At 35.8% G+C, this 16,942-nt stretch overlaps 1 protein-coding gene across 1 annotated transcript; it reads left to right on the top strand.

Moving 5' to 3' along the window:
* Positions 1-3,053: 3,053 nt before the first annotated feature.
* Positions 3,054-16,941, top strand: plg (plasminogen). The gene is made up of 20 exons (XM_065256267.1): positions 3,054-3,183; positions 3,310-3,339; positions 3,874-4,000; positions 4,136-4,242; positions 6,789-6,903; positions 6,996-7,135; positions 7,651-7,771; positions 7,859-7,977; positions 8,061-8,223; positions 10,173-10,297; positions 10,429-10,585; positions 10,674-10,873; positions 10,968-11,116; positions 11,197-11,290; positions 12,343-12,457; positions 14,168-14,245; positions 14,354-14,494; positions 14,734-14,840; positions 16,138-16,283; positions 16,544-16,941. The coding sequence occupies exons 1-20, from the start codon at positions 3,135-3,137 to the stop codon at positions 16,703-16,705; spliced, it is 2,445 nt and encodes an 814-aa protein (XP_065112339.1). The 5' UTR covers positions 3,054-3,134; the 3' UTR covers positions 16,706-16,941.
* The last annotated feature ends 1 nt before the right edge of the window (position 16,942 follows it).

Here is a 16,942-nt window from a genome sequence, read left to right as displayed (position 1 = left end):
GAACCTGTATAATATATCCAGTGTTCAAATTATGTCAAAGTGTCAAATTATACCCATTATTATACTGAAGGGTCACCGTGATTTCACAAAGTAGGGTAAGATGTTAATCTGGATAAATTTTGTTGGTCCTGGATCGACGTTTAATCAAAGAAACCCCCAATTAACCTTAACTCAAACCCTAACCATTTTTACCCCTCAAATTAGTGTGAAATGAAAGTTTGAGAATAATTTTTTAAAGACCCTAATCCCTTCCTAAATCAAACATCACATTTACATTTACATTTAGTCATTTAGCAGACGCTTTTGTCCAAAGCGACTTACAAGTGAGGTAAACGATAGAAGCAATTATGGCAACACAAGAACAGCAATACGTAAGTGCACTTAAAATAGTCTCATCAAGTCCAACACAATATACATAGCCAAGGGTATGTTAGTAATTTTTTTATAAAGATAAAGAGGAAGGTAAATTGAGAAAGAGATAAAGAGAAGGGTAACTAAAGAAAGATAGTAAATCTGTAATTAGGAAGTGAGGTAATGGCGGAAGAGATGGGTATTTAGCCGAGTCTTAAAGACAGCTACAGTGTCAGCAGATCATGTCACGACCGGCAGATCATTCCACAGTTGTGGAACAGTTCCTGAGAAGGTACGCGTTAGTGTTTTCTTCCCTTTTTGAGATGGTACCACAAGCCGTCGCTCGGTGGCAGAGCGCAGTGATCGAGAGGGTACATAAGGCTCTATAAGCAAGCGAAGGTAAGGGGGTGCTGACCCAGTGGTGGTTGTAGCCTCTTATGGAACGGCTGAAATTCCACAAGGGGGCGCATTTGTTCCTCAGACGTTGCACAATAAACATGACATCCGAATATATTCATTATAAATCATGAATGAAAAGTGAGATTCGAACGAATGTCTGTTAGTGAACTTATTGTATACACTATTTATATCGTAATTCGGTCAGAAACTTCAAGATTGTGAGATGAACAAATCGTTTTGGATTAAAAGGCTTGGATATTCCATTTCCTTGGACTTTTGGGGATTTATGAACAAATTGTTTTGGACAATTTCACCGAAGCGGATAAAGGAAAGATTTTGAAGGTAAGTAAATATCCTAAATCGGCGCCGCCCGGTTCAGGTAACTAACAACTAGATTACAGTTTTATGACTGCTAAAAATCATATTATGCTTTCTGTGTGCGCTTAATGGAATCCCGAAAGTCTAAGCTTTACAACGATGTGCCGCATGACCGTATATTTTGAAGATTTAATGCTTCAAAGTTACAATGACGGAATGCAGCCTCACGTGCAAGGGAGGGGGTGTGCCATGTACGGCACAGTGTTCCTTATCAGGTTAAAGGCCAGGAGCAGAGCCTTAAATTTGATGCGAGCTGCTATAGGAAGCCAGTGTAACTTGACAAAGAGAGGAGTGACATGCGCCCTTTGGCTCATTGAAGACCACTCTTCCCGCTGCATTTTGAATCATCTGTAGGGGTTTGGTCGTGCAGGCTGGAAGTCCTGCTAGTAGCGCATTGCAGTAGTCCAGCCTGGACAGGACAAGACCTTGGACCAGGACCTGCGTAGCATGCTCATCTAGGAAAGGTCTAATTTTCCTAATATTGTAAAGGATGAATCTACATGAGCGAGCGGTGCTGGCAACATGCTCCGTGAAGCTAAACCGATCATCAATGACCACTCCCAGGTTTTTGGCCATCTTGGAAGGCGTGATGGTCGAGGAACCTAGCTGAATGGAAAAGTTGTGCTGAATCTTTGGTTCAGATGATATGACAAGCAGTTCTGTCTTCACAAGGTTAAGCTGGAGATGGTGATCCTTCATCCAGAGTGAGATGTCCCTCAGGCATGCCGAGATGCGGACAGAAACCGTGGGATCATCAGGGTGGAATGACAATTGGAGTTGAGTGTCGTCTGCATAGCAGTGGTAGGAAAAGCCATGTTTTCGAATGACAGAGCCCAGGGATGTCATGTATATTGAAAAGAGCAGCGGTCCAAGCACAGAGCCTTGAGGCACCCCGGTATCAAGACGTTGGGGTTCGAAGACGTCACCTCTCCAGGATACCCGAAATGACCTATCTGAGAGGTACGACTTGAACCATAGAAGCGCTGTGTCAGTGACACACATAGACATGAGAGTCGACAGGAGGACACTTTGATTGAACGTGTCAAAAGCTGCAGATAGATCCAGTAAGATCATCTATCAATTCCTCCATAAAACAGCATAAGGCACACTTCAGAGTGGACATTTATTTTAGACAAAAAATTTTGGAATTAGTTTATTGCAAAATTGGGTCAAATAATAGACAGTATTGCTGTTTGGCCGCACAGCAAGGGAATTTGAAATTCATGTAGTATTTTAATTGAAATAAAAACCAGGGGACCCTCAATGTTTATAGGAGGTCCAGACCCCCCATTTGAACACTGAAAATATCCAAATAAGAATAGCAAATAAGAATAATCAACCTTTTTTAATTGTGATCATATATTTAGATAGCGTTGGCATACCTTCTTGTTTTAATAGCCGTAACAGTGGCGTATTTTCCTGGCAGTTTAAATCATGAAGCAATCACACTGTGGTTTCTTTTGGCTTCAAAAGAACATGGAATTTGTTCACAGTTGCAAAATTGGGTTGTTTTTTGTGTATTGAGTTGGCCTCTTGGTTGATAATTAACTTGTTGATTTAAGACATTGATGGGAATTTTCGTTTTATTAGGACAGGACATATCAATGCATTTAATTTCTTTTTCCAAATACTGTTTCTATTTGCTATGTTTGCTTAATTTACAGTGTACCAAAATTGCTTGGTAATAAATTGCTTTTAAAATAAAAATAAAAAAGACCTTTATACCCTCTTTTACAATTTCCTATTCAAGGCTATTTTTTACAACAATAAAACAACTTAATGTAAAGAACTTCAAATGAGATTTATTTGATAATCATTCGGGTAAATTGTGAGATCCGAAACATTAATGGCGGGTTCTGAACACATTGATTGGCAAACCTAATATGACCTGATCCAAGTCCTTGTTAGGATAATGATTGATAGATGACTGACTACACAGTGATGTTTGTTGTCCTGTTTAAAAGATTCAGAATCTCAGTGCTCAGTTTGCTTGTGAAAGCTCCAACATGGAGTTTCAAAAAGCAGGTCTTTTATTTTGTCTTTTCCTTTTCTCAGGTAAGTCAATGAACTATCATTCCTCAACATCATTTAATAATTGGTCCATTTCGTTTACCTTTTAAATGATTTTGATCTAATCAAACTATGTCTGATGTCCAATGTGATAAATTCTGTTTCCTCCAGGTGTCCCAAGGGGCCACACTGAAAGCACAGGTAACAAAATGGCTTGAAAATTGTATTTGTTCTTCCTATATATCTTATTATACTCAATACTGTGTTTGTATTTGAGAAATGTCTCTTTAAGTTACAATAAATGGGTTCTTATTTAGGACAGTTCTGTCTTGTTCATTGTAGTTAACCTAAATCGGCAAATAAAAAAAACGTGCTAAATAGCACTTAAAGCTTGTAATCATATGGGAACCATTTTTAGTGCTATATAGCACCTATGAAGAACCTTACAACTTATGGTTCTACATAGCACAATATGGTTCTACACAGGTGCTACATGGCACTTAAAATGGCTCCCCTAAGATTACGAGCCAGTGAACCACTTTAGCACTGTTTGTTTTAAGAGTATACAGTATAAATTATTGTTGTTTTCTGTACTGTGTCACCTTGACATATAATTTAAAAATGATGCCAAGTGAATAGTTTCAGGCTGACAAGATATTTTATGAATGAAGTATGTTGGAAGAAATAACATTTACTATGTTTAACATGATTTGCCATAATTTTTACATCCTACAGATGTTCTTGATTCATATATTAAAACCGACGGCGCTTGGATAGTAAAAGTGACCAAATCACGGTACACTGTAAAAACAGTGGAAGAATGTGCCATCAAGTGTGATAAAGAGACTTCCTTTACATGCAGGTGCAGTTGACACCAAATCTACAACACATCTGAATATATACATGTGAATTTTGGTTCTTTTCTAAGTGAACCACTCTGGATTGGTTTGAGATTAATCTGATATTGCACACACTATATACTGCATTTGTATTGCAGGTCCTTTTACTATATTGAAAAGGATCAGGACTGTATAACAATACCTGCAAATTCTAAGACTGACCCAATACTGCGGAGAATGACCACTGCACTATACGAGAAAAAGGGTAAGACCTCATAGCCCAATTTCAATTTAGGACTTTTTAGTATTCCAAGTTTCCATATGCACTACTTTTGTCTAAATTAACTTAAAGTACATTATAGTGATACAATATGGACATGCTAGGTTAATATATAATCTTCCCAGATTTATCAAAGTGTAGTTTGGCCCATGTCAGTAAACAAAGTAAAGAGGACTATCTAAAAATCCATCGTCCAATGATGGTTTCTGTTGCAAGTACTGTGTAAGATTAAAAAAAAAAATGTATTTTATTTTATTTTATGTGTGTCTCTCTCAGAGGCATCATAACCATTCAAATTGTGGAGGCCCCCTTGGATTTTTGGGCTAAGAGGATTTTGCATGCAACCTCAAAAACATTAAAGCATTTTTTATTGGTTACTTAGTTTTATAGGCAAAATATGACCAGTTTTTCACTTTAAAAAAGCACCAGCATTTTTTATGATTTTTACAAAAGTTTTATGCCTTCCAGAAAATGTTCTTCTTTAAATTTATATATAAAAACATACAATATATCAAATGAAAGAACAGACCATCTGCTTTCAAAAAAAAAAAAAAAAAACATTTAATCCTCTGAAATATGGATTGGTTTCTTCAAAAATACAAAATTTTGAGCAAAAAGCTGAGATAATTGCATTTTTATGCAAGACTTTTGATAGAGATCAGATTTAGAGCGATGATCAAAACATACAGGGAGTTTTTTCTGTTGGCTGAGAGCGCCACCTAGGGAATAATAGCGGAAATATGGATTGCCGTAAAAACTCGTCATTGGCAGGGAAGCGATTTCTTTTAATTGACGAATTAACTCATCAATGGCGGGGAAAGAGTTAATTGCGTACTTCATTCTGGATGCAATGAATTATTAATACAAATCCAGATGCAACAGGTGAGCGCTGGTGCCATCATTGTGCTCGATCGCGGACACTAGCTACAAGTCTGCCCGCGTACACAAACTCACACATTTGAATGTGCTGACTGATGCGTCTGGCCGGCTGTGCATTTTTTGTAAGTTTGCATGTAGGAAAACACTCCTGTTTGTGCTTTAATACTTAACTCTGAAGGTGCGACCTATAACAAGTCACTTGCAGATGCAAGAGAGCCATACAAACAATGATACAAGGTATACACGGGAAAAAAATGATTATCTTATTTAGTATTTGTGTCTTGTTTTTTGTACAAATAAATAAAAATTCTTAAATCAAGATGCATTTTCTTGATAAGCAAAATTCCCTAAGAAAAGAAGTCTAGTTTTCAGACAAAAAATATCAAATTTATGTGAATATGTGCCTCAAACAAATAAAAAATCTCTCAGTGGATTATGAAACATTATTTTTTCTTGAGTTAAGTGTTTAAGAAAAATGTTTAAGCACAAATTCACTTAAATTTGATATTTTTTGTCAAAAACTAGACTTATTTTCTTAGGTCATTTTGCTCATCACTAAAATATATTTAGATTAAGAACTGTTAGATAGTTGTACTGAAAATACTAAGTAAGAAAGTCTGAAAACCAAAAAATGGTTTTCAAGAAAAAAATTCTTAGTATTTTTGTTTTCAGGAAAAATATCAAAAAATTCTTAAATTAAGATGCTTTTTCTTGATGAACAAAACGACCCAAAAAAATAAGTCCGTTTTTAGACCAAAAATATCAAATGTAAGTAATTTTGTGCATAATACAAGCAAAAAAATCTGCCAATGGGGTAAACAAAATTTTCTTGAATTTTTCTTGAATTTAGTGTTTTAAAAAAATTTCAAGATTCTTTTGCTTACCCCATTGGCAGATTTTTTTTGCTCGTTTTATGCACAAAATCACTTAAATTTAATATTTTTGGTCTAAAAACTAGACTTATTTTCTTGGGTCGTTTTGCTCATCAAGAAAAAGCATCTTAATTTAAGACTTTTATGATATTTTTCTACAAAAATATTTTTTGCAGTGTATTTTTGAAGTGTTGATCATTACAGCCAATCACAGACGTGACAGATGAGTGTTTACGTTTTTTATTTTTTCAAATGTTTTCATTAATAAGTAAAATAGAAATTAAATTAACTACTAAACGCGTCTTACCTTTTTGTCTGTGTAGTCTACCTGTATAACAATATGGCATATAAAAAGGTTTTAATGTATTCTATTAATGTACGTATATAATTACAATTACAGTATAAAGGGGACATGATGACCTTGCTCTCTTTCTCTCTCTCTCTCAATATATCAGACATTCTGTATTATATTGGATATCAACTGATATATATGAAAATAGTTAGTAAATGTGACATTTTTGTAAATGTATGAAGTGTAATTTACCTAGGAAAGACAGCTGTGGTTATCTATATGAAATTATAGTGACTACTGGTTAAATTACAAAAATTTTACTAAAAATTAGTCTACTATCTACTTTCTTAGGCTAAAACAGCCGAATTAAATTATTTAATTTATAATTCATGTTCTGCTATTTTTTTTAATGTTTGAAAATATGCTGTTTTACAATTCATGGGTTTTTTGGACTGATGTGTGCATCTGGCGTGTATTTCTTTACACAGTTTACTTGGTGGAATGTGTCAGTGGAATTGGCACAGACTACAGAGGGACAAAAACCAGGACAAAAACAGGAAAATTATGTCAGCGATGGGAGTCACTTTTCCCTCATAAGCCAAAGTATGCAACCTAATCTGACTTTTTCCATTCAGAAAAACTGATTGAGGAAAAACAACATATTTAATTATCACCCTCTATAATGTATCTCACAGCATTACACCAAAGACACACCCAAAAGCTGACCTGGAGTTCAACTTCTGTCGTAACCCAGATGGAGACCTAGGAGGTCCCTGGTGCTACACTACAGATCTGGATAAAAGATGGGAAAACTGTGATATCCAAGACTGCACAGGTACATTCAGCTGTTTATTTTAAAGGGACATTCCAATTTGTAAAAAAATATACTAATTTTCTAGCTCCCCTAGAGTTAAAGATTTGATTCTTACCATTTTGGAATCCATTCAGCCGATCTCCGGGTCTGGCGCTACCACTTTTAGCATAGCTTAGCACAATCCATAGAATCTGATTAGACCATTAGCATAGTGCTGAAAAATAACCAAAGAGTTTCAATATTTTTCCTATTTAAAACTTGACTCTTCTGTAGTTACATCGTGTACTAAGACCAACGGAAAATTTAAAGTTGTGATTTTCTAGGCAGATACGGCTAGGGACTATACTCTTATTCTGGTGTAATAATCAAGCACTTTCCTGCTGTAACATGGCTGCAGCAGGAGTAGTGATGTTACACACTGCCCGAAAATAGTCCCCTGCTATTGAAAAAAAAACCAAGGGGACTATTTTCAGGCAGTGCGTAACTTTAGTAATTTAAATTTTAAGTAAAAAAATCACACTCTTAAATATTTGTAGAGGAATGTATACACTGCAGTGGAGAAAACTACAGAGGAAAGATCGCCAAAACTGAGAGCGGATACACCTGCCAACGTTGGGACTCTCAAACACCACACAACCATGGTTACATCCCTTCAGCGTGAGACAACAGTCTTTTAAAGCATGCATTAGGTAGTGTCCCTTTTGTACATGTACACGTTTAAAATGTGGTGTGTGTTTTTTTAAGACTTCCTGAGAAGTACTTGGAGGAGAACTATTGCAGAAACCCTGACGGAGAGCCCAAGCCCTGGTGCTTTACCACCGATCCAAACAAACGCTGGGAAGCCTGCCCTATTCCTCGATGCAGTAAGCTTCATATCTCTTTGAGATATTGGTTTGGGTTGATTGTCAAAGTATTTGTTCATTAACACTTTTATTTTATATTCAAGCGACCGAACCACCTACAATTGTACCAGAGCTTACCTGTGTTACTGGAGAAGGCAGCTCATACAGGGGCACGGTTTCTGTGACTGAATCAGGGAAAACTTGCCAGAACTGGGCATCTCAAACTCCTCACAAGCATTCCAGAAATCATGAGAACTACCCATGCAAGTAAGCATCAATCAGTATGGACAACAATGATTCGATATTAACTACCATGTAAACAGGGATTTTTGGTTTACATAATCTGATTAAAGTCATAAATGAAGAAAACACAAATCGAATTAAGACATGCACACCTTAAAGCAGGGGTGTCAAACTCATTTTAGGCTGTGGGCCGGATGGTAAATAACGCCATGAAGTGCGGGCCAGATAATTTTTTTAAACCTTAGTGTGCTGATAATTGTGTTAAAATTAACTTAACAAACCAATTAATTAGTTTGTTTAGCAAGAAAACCAGAGAAACACACAGCTCTGTGAAAACTACATTTCATAAGTTCACACTCATACTGTACATACTATACACACAATTTACATCTGTACAAAATCCACTGGCCTTATAGGTTGAAAAGCTTTAATTTAACTTCTTTTGCCTTAATGCCAAAATTATTTATAAACCATTCACTTTTCTTTGGAATATATTTGTAATGAGAACAGTCATTTAGAAAATGCTAGATGGGGCAGTGGCCCAAACCAAAATGGCACTATGGGGGGTGGTACTATTATTATGGTTTTAATAAAGTATTATAAATATTATGTGTTATATTACTAGCATCAACTTAGACAAGTGATTATAATGGGAAATATAATAAGAATTAAAGTGTGACAATCTGCTAAATATTCAATATGATTTACCTGCTGGCTTGATGGAGCTTTGAATCCATGTTTGCAATGTTGAACTGCTGCTAAAAGCCTCTCTTTCCGTTCTCTGTCGTTATTTTGTGAAGGCATTGGTGTTTTTTGTATTTTTTGTCTACAAAGTGTGCCAACAACAGCAAATTTAGTGTTTATATTAACTTAGATCTGATCGGGAACATTAAATCGATTAGACAAGCATTGTAACGTTAATAAGAATGTGGATATTTTGGTTTTGTTAGCTTGCTAAGTTGTTAGCACTTTTAGAACACTGACAGCAAATCATTACCGGAAGAAATACATAAACATACTTACAAATTACTAATTCTGCGGTTTAACAACTGATATAATGTAATGAATCTACCTGTTAATGCAACGAACTTCGGAAAGTTTTTATATTTTTCCTATTTCAAACTTTACTCTTCTGTATTTACATCGTGTACTAAGACCAACGGAAAATTTAAATGTGTGATTTTCTAGCCGATATGGCTAGGAACTATACTCTCATTCTGGCATAATAATCAAGGACTTTGCTGTTGTAACATGGCTGCAGGAGGCGCAATGATATTATGCAGTGCCTAAAAATAGCCTCCTGATATTGAAGGTAACCATGGGGACTATTTTCAGGCAGTCCGTAATATCACTACACCTACTGCAGCCATGTTAAGGCGGCAAAGTCCTTGATTATAACACCAGAATGAGAGTATAGTTCCTAGCCATATCAGCCTAGAAAATCAAAACTTTTAATTTTCTGTAAGTCTTAGTACACGATGTAACTACAGAAGAGTGAAGTTTTAAATAGGAAAAATATCCAAACTCTTTGGTTATTTTTTATCGCGATGCTAATGGTCTAATCAGATTCAATTGATTATGCTAAGCTATGCTAAAAGTAACGCCAGACCTGGAGATCAGCTGCGTGGATTCCAAAACGGTAAAAATCAAATGTTTAACTCTAGGGGAGCTGTAAAATAAGCATTTTTTTTAAGTGGAGTGTCCCTTTAAGCACAATTAACACAACACGGCACGGCAGTGGTCAACCGTTTGACAGCAAACTAAAGAGGCAAGCCGAAGCCACTTTAAGCAGGCAAGGTTAGAATGAAAAATGCATATAGCCTAAAGTAGTTCTGTAACACATCTTCAAATTTCACGACCTACGTGTATGGGGCTTACAAAAATCCAGCTGTGTGTATAGTGGACGTAGACTGAAATGCCCAAGATCTGACATTTTTTTATTACTTTTAAATGAAAGAATGGTTTCATTGCAGAGGTCTCGAGGGAAACTACTGCAGGAACCCTGATAATGAGAGAGGTCCCTGGTGTTACACCACAGACCCTCAGACCCGCTGGGAATACTGCAATGTGCCCACTTGTGGAGATCAACCCCGACCTGGTCCGTTTTACATGACTTAACATTACATTACATTATAAATTCATTACACAGATTTCAATGCTGGGTTTCTTTCCGTTATTCTGTATATACCAGTGGTGAAATATGTAACACTGTATATATTTGATTCACAGAAGACCCGGTCATTCCTGAAGGGGAGGAATGTTATGAAGGTGATGGGAGCTCATACCGCGGTGTCATGTCAGAGACCATCAGTGGAAAGAAATGCCAGTTCTGGGCATCCATGGAACCTCATAAACATTCCAAAACACCCCAAAGCTTCCCCAAAGCGTAAGAAGTCAAATTTAGAATCAAACTATGTGGTGATCTTCAAATTGGTAACTCTGGTTTTAGATGTCATGTTTCTCCCCTCTTACAGAGATCTGAGGAGGAACCTGTGCAGGAACCCAGATGGTGATTCAGCCCCATGGTGCTACACCACTGACCCCTCTGTTCGGTGGGAGTACTGCAACATTGAACGTTGTAACAGCAAACCCAGCACACCTGTTCTTGAGTCTCCTGTCGAATCATCTGTAGTTTCAGCTCCTCCAACCGTACAATCCAGTTCTTCAGAACCAGGTTTAACCACATACTACATACCAAACAAGCATTGGCAGTACTCTAGCATCACCTATGGGGTTGAGAGTCAAAATGTGTTTTGTTTTTTGTCTAGATTGTAAGATTGGCAGTGGAGCAGATTACCGGGGTCCCACGTCTATAACTGCAACGGGAGTAACATGCCAAGCATGGAGCTCTATGACACCTCATCAGCATTCCAGTTTTACCCCTGCGTCACATCCAGACAAGGGCCTTGAGTCTAATGTAGGTTTATGCAGAATTATTGGTCTGTATATATAATAATAGACGAAGAAAATAACAGATTTACTTGTTAACCATGTTAGCAATGCAGAAACCCAGATAATGATGTGAATGGACCTTGGTGCTATACAACAGATCGAAACAAGAAGTGGGATTACTGTCTCATCTCAGACTGTGGTAAGAGTGCTTAATATTTCTCTTGAAAATGTTTGACTGCAATTCTATCCTCATGTGGTTCAAACCCCAGATGCCTTCTTTGTTGCTCATAACCAAAACTTAAAAACGTAGAAAAATATACAATAAGAGTGTATTGTTAACGCCTCTTCTCAAGTTTTAAGAGAATACAGAAGCCTCATCAAAAAACTTTATTTTACTTGTATGAAATGTAATATATTATTTGATGAAAAATTAAAAAATGTTCTTTGCACCTGAACAGTGCTCGGAGTCTTATGCTTTGCTTGAATGTCAAAAAATATGTGTTTGTCGCGTCATGTGAACCATGTGCATAACTGATGCGCGGGTCAGGGTTTTTTCCAACCCGCGGGTCCCACTTTTATGAAATATTTTATGAGGCCAAAGGTTTGGGGATATCAAGTTACGTTGCACAAGTTACGTTGCCGAACGTAGGCCTACGTAATTTAACCTTATCAAAGAACCTAATAAAATCTGATATATATATTCCCAAATATTTAATATAGGCTAGGGAATTGAACACAACATACATTTTATTTTATTTTGTTTATGACCTGGCCAAAAATAAAGTGACAATTTCTTTACTCGCCCCGACCCGACCCGTGGGTTACCCTAATGTGCATCACACGTCATGTCAAAATACATGCCTGCTGCACACGCATCAAACAAATGCCTGCTTGCTGAAAGCATCTATAGGAGTGAACTGCATTGTTTGCATACGATCTCACATGAAGACAAGAGGCACGAGTCAAAATGTTCATGAAATACTGGATTATATTTAAGTTAGCTTTTGTTGTTTTATAATACTTTTGCATCTTCTTGAAGCTTGAGCAAAGGCTTTACAACTCAATTCCAAACCCAGAATACTTTTTAAAACGTTTTTTACGTTTGCTTCTGAAAAACAAAGAAAGTCATTGTGGGTTTGAGCAATGTGAAACTGTGTAAAATGTATATTTTTGGGTGAACTATTCCTTTATAAATCAGATATCTTCCTATGTAAGAGACATACTGTAAGATGTATATTCCTGCCCAATCAGACAGTCTGAAATGTGGACAACCAGCAGTTAAACCTAAACGTTGCTTTGGGCGAATTGTTGGAGGATGCGTTTCCAAACCACACTCCTGGCCTTGGCAGATCAGTCTTCGAACCAGGTACACAAACTTTTTACCTGTGTCTACAGGATGATGTTTGGGATATGTTCACTGTAAAAATACCTTGCTGCACTTAAATTTTTAAGTTTAATTAATTTGAAATTGCAATTAATTTCAATTTCCTGTGAGGAATTGCTATGAATTATAAAAATAAAATTGAAATAACCTAATTCAACCTTGTTTTTATTATTTATGGGTGATTCTCACGAAAACCTGGTTTTAAAAATGTCAAGCATGAAAATGTAAAAATTGCTTAAATTTACTTTTTTTCCCACCAGACATTGAAAAACAAAGTCTGGAGTAAATGGGAACATTAATTTAAACACTTTTACTTATCATTTAACACTTTTTGTAACATAATTAAAAAAATTAGTCCTAAAAAATCTCATTACCGCAACAGTCAGAAAACATCAACACTGACATATTTTCAAAATGACATGACAAACCTGAAAGAACATCATTTGGAGATTCTGCACATGCATTTAAAATCAAAGTATTATACTTCTATTAATTAAATTAACATTTAATAAGCATCTGTTGCGGTAATGATAATCAAAATGTCGTGTAAGCATTCTGACAAGACAATATTTCAAATTAACTGTAAAAAATGATCTTACCTGGTAGCCATCTTGAAGTAACTGGTCCATGTGCTGGGTCACTTAAAATCAAACTTTATTAAAATTCTGTATGTGTGCTTAAACTGTTCTCAAAAAGTGTTGCAGAGGATGAGAACATCAGGCATGGACACATCATTTTCCTAATTTTTCTTCATTATTATTATACAGGAATATTCAGTAAATATTTTTTCTGTCATCTAAAGTAGTCTAGCAAAACATCCATTTATTTTTTTTCTAAATATTTTTGTGTTACTTTGATTAAATTACAACATAACGCATGTTCAAACACAGCCGGACACATTGCGGTAATGAGAATTTCAGCAGAAAATGAGATAAAATTGACAAATTATAAATTCTTATGTTGAAATCACACATTGTGCAAGGTAGAACACAGTATTGTGTTAATTCTGATGCTTTTTAATATTACTATATTACACATTTTATAGCTAAAAGCATTAGTGCCGTGGTGTTTCAATGGTTTATTGCAACTCCTCACTAGTCAAGAAAATTGAAATTAATTGTAAATTGATTTCTGTGGTCTATCCACCTTATTTTTGACGTAAATGTGGGCCATCTTTGAGCTTCTTTGACTTCCCGTGAGCCACTAAATCTAATGGTAGTCGTATTGCGAGGGACACGAGTATTAACTTCTTAATGTCATCCCCCCATGGGGTTTTAGATGGCAGGTGTAGTAAATATTTACCATAACTGTTTAAATTATGTTTTGTGTGTGCTCCCACAACACTGTTTTCTACCAGCTGGCTATTAAACGTTTCACACAAGAAAGGAAAATATGTCACATCACTTACTTCTGCGTTTAAAAATAAGGTGAATAGATTGTGAATCAACTTGCAATATAATAATTGTAAATAGATTGTAAGTTGATTAAACTTACTAATTTAAGTGCAACATTGAATTTTTACAGTATAGCTAATCCAGTATTTTGCCAACTATTTTAACTTTTAAGGAAATCTGAATTTCGAAAAAGTACACAAAAATAATATACTGTAAACAGCAACATAGCATGCCTTGTCTTAAAAAATGTTTTACCAGCAGATTTTGAACAGTTATTAACTATAATTTTCTGTCAAAGTGCCGGCAAAATTCACTTCTGTGGTGGAACTCTAATAGATGCACAGTGGGTCCTGACTGCAGCCCATTGCCTTGAGAAGTAAGTGAAGGTTTATGTTATAATTATTTTACCGTTTGAAAAGATAAGAAATGAAATGTAAATGTCTGAAAAGAGCAAGTTATTCAATGTATACCTCCCGTCACGCAGGTCTTCAAGGCCGTCCTTCTACAAGATCTTCCTTGGGGTCCATACAGAACGAGCCAATGAACCCTCCAAACAGGAACGAGATGTTTCTAAGATTGTTATGGGACCAGTAGGAACCGACATTGCTCTTCTCAAATTAGACAGGTTCGAGAGTCCACTGTTGTCCATTTTTGATGTCTGAAACAATAATGCAGTAGTGTTGCCATTGCACATTAAAATATTCAAAAAAGTAAACTGGTGAGTCAATGGTCAAATGTTTAATGTGTTGGTAAAACAGTATTATTTGGCATCCCAGATCTGTTCTGTGCATGTTGATATGTTGAAATTGATATGTACAATTTTATTTATTTTACAAACTTCCAATGGCATGTGTTTCATTTTAGGCCTGCAGCTATAAATGATAAGGTATCACCTGTTTGTCTACCAGAAAAGGACTACGTTGTACCAAGTGGTACAGAATGCTACGTGACAGGCTGGGGAGAGACGGAGGGTAAGTGGCTTCAACAAGTCATTTTTGAATGTATTATTGAATGTATTTACTATTCTGCAGCTTTTATTCTTCACTTTTTTATGTTTTTCCAGTCACATAAGACTAACTGTCTTCTGTGAAACACAAAACAAAAAAGCAAAGAATAGATGTACTACAGAATGTCAAGCTCCAAAAAAGAAAAATGACTTGTACTAATTCGAGTTTCTTAAGTCATATGATACATTTGGATAAGGGAAAAGACTTATATAAACTTATCTTATATATTTAAGAACACATATTCAAAATCTTACCTTGACATTTTTTGCTTAGCTGAGGTCGCCATTTCTGCTCTCATGGAAAAGATGAAGGGATCTTGGATATTAAAATTCCTGTAAAGTCAAACTAGAAAAAAATGTAAAACACATTATAAATGTTAGAAATGTATTGCTAAAACACACCACAAAGACTGTAAACTATGTAGTACTGAATTACAGAGTTATACTGTACCTTGTATTAAGATGCGTTTTAGTCATTCGGATCACAAGTGGACGAGCTCAAAACATTTTACACCCTGTTTACTAGGGGTGTAATGGTTCAAATTACTCGGTTCGGTGCACGTCACAGTTTTAGGGGTCATGGTACGTTTCGGTGTGTGTATGTTTATAGGGACAAAAAGGCTACTGTCAAATTCAAAGAAAAATTTAATTATTCACTGGGTTACAAAAACCTAACACTTTGGTCACAACAGGCTTCTTTACAAAAATAAAACCTACACTGCAAAAAATGTTCAAGAAAAAAATTCTTAGTATTTTTGTCTTGTTTTCAGTAAAAATATCAAAAAATTCATAAATTAAGATGCTTTTGATGAGCAAAACAACCCAAGAAAATTAATCTAGCTTTTAGACCAAAAATAAGTGATTTTTGGCATAAAACAAGCAAAAAAATCTGCCAATCATCAAAAGCATCTAAATATAAGAATTTTTTAGATATTTTTACTGAAAACAAGACAAAAATACTAAGAATTTTTTTCTTGAAAATATTTTTTTGCAGTGTAAGTTAAGGATTTTTAGGCAGGCCTAAAGAAAAATGGCAGCTTTCCGTGAGTGGGCGTGGTTTCAGCACTGACACGCCCCAACACTTGAGAGCAGAGAGTGCTGACTATTTTTCCAAGTTTTTGATAACATTCTTGGCATTTTGGTTTGTTGGTTAATAATACATTTTTCTGTGGTGTGACAAAGGCAGAACACATTTAATATCTGACTTTAATAACTTCTATTAGAATTGGAAAGTCAAATGAAATGATGATGTTGTTGTTTAGGAACCGGTGGTGAGGGTATCCTTAAAGAAACAGGCTTCCCAGTAATTGAAAATAAAATCTGCAACCGCCCATCATTTTTGAATGGGCGTGTAAAAGAACACGAGATGTGTGCAGGAAACATCGATGGTGGAACAGACAGTTGTCAGGTAAAGACACATGCACTGAAGTCTTTGCAATATATGCACAGACTTGTCATTTGTACCAAAGATGTGTGTGTTGCCTGTGATTATTTAAATAAACTATAGCCGTTGCCTAATGGTTGTGCCCGCTCCTCCATATGTGAAAATATTTCATTAATTATTTGCATATGTATTATGCATCTAGTATGTACAGTCATTAGAAAAGAAACACTTGACTATTAAAATCAGAATCAAAATAACAAAGTATTTTGTTCCTATTCATTTAGGGTGACAGCGGTGGGCCTCTCGTCTGCTACGCCCAGAACAGTTTTGTTCTTCAGGGTGTGACATCATGGGGTCTTGGCTGTGCTGAATACATGAAACCTGGAGTGTACGTCCGCGTATCGAAGTTTGTCGACTGGATTGACAGAAGTATCAAAGGAAATTAATAAACAAAAGCATGTGGTGTGCCACGAAACAGAAATGCATGAGAATTAAAGTATTGAGGGCTAACAGGCAAGCCAACAGTGTCTGTCTGCCATATGTCAGTGTATACTGCTATATTCTTACATAGTTAAAATTTATGCTATCCCCTGTATTAATATAACTCACAAATGCAGTTGAAATGTACATGTCGGTTTAATCAAATCCTAATAATATTCCTACATTAAATAAGAGGTAAATAC

Source organism: Paramisgurnus dabryanus, chromosome 12 (assembly GCF_030506205.2).
Source record: "Paramisgurnus dabryanus chromosome 12, PD_genome_1.1, whole genome shotgun sequence".
NCBI classification, from domain to species: domain Eukaryota; kingdom Metazoa; phylum Chordata; class Actinopteri; order Cypriniformes; family Cobitidae; genus Paramisgurnus; species Paramisgurnus dabryanus.
The sequence above is the reverse complement of the archived record's forward strand: the minus strand, read 5'-3'. Positions and strand labels throughout refer to the sequence as shown.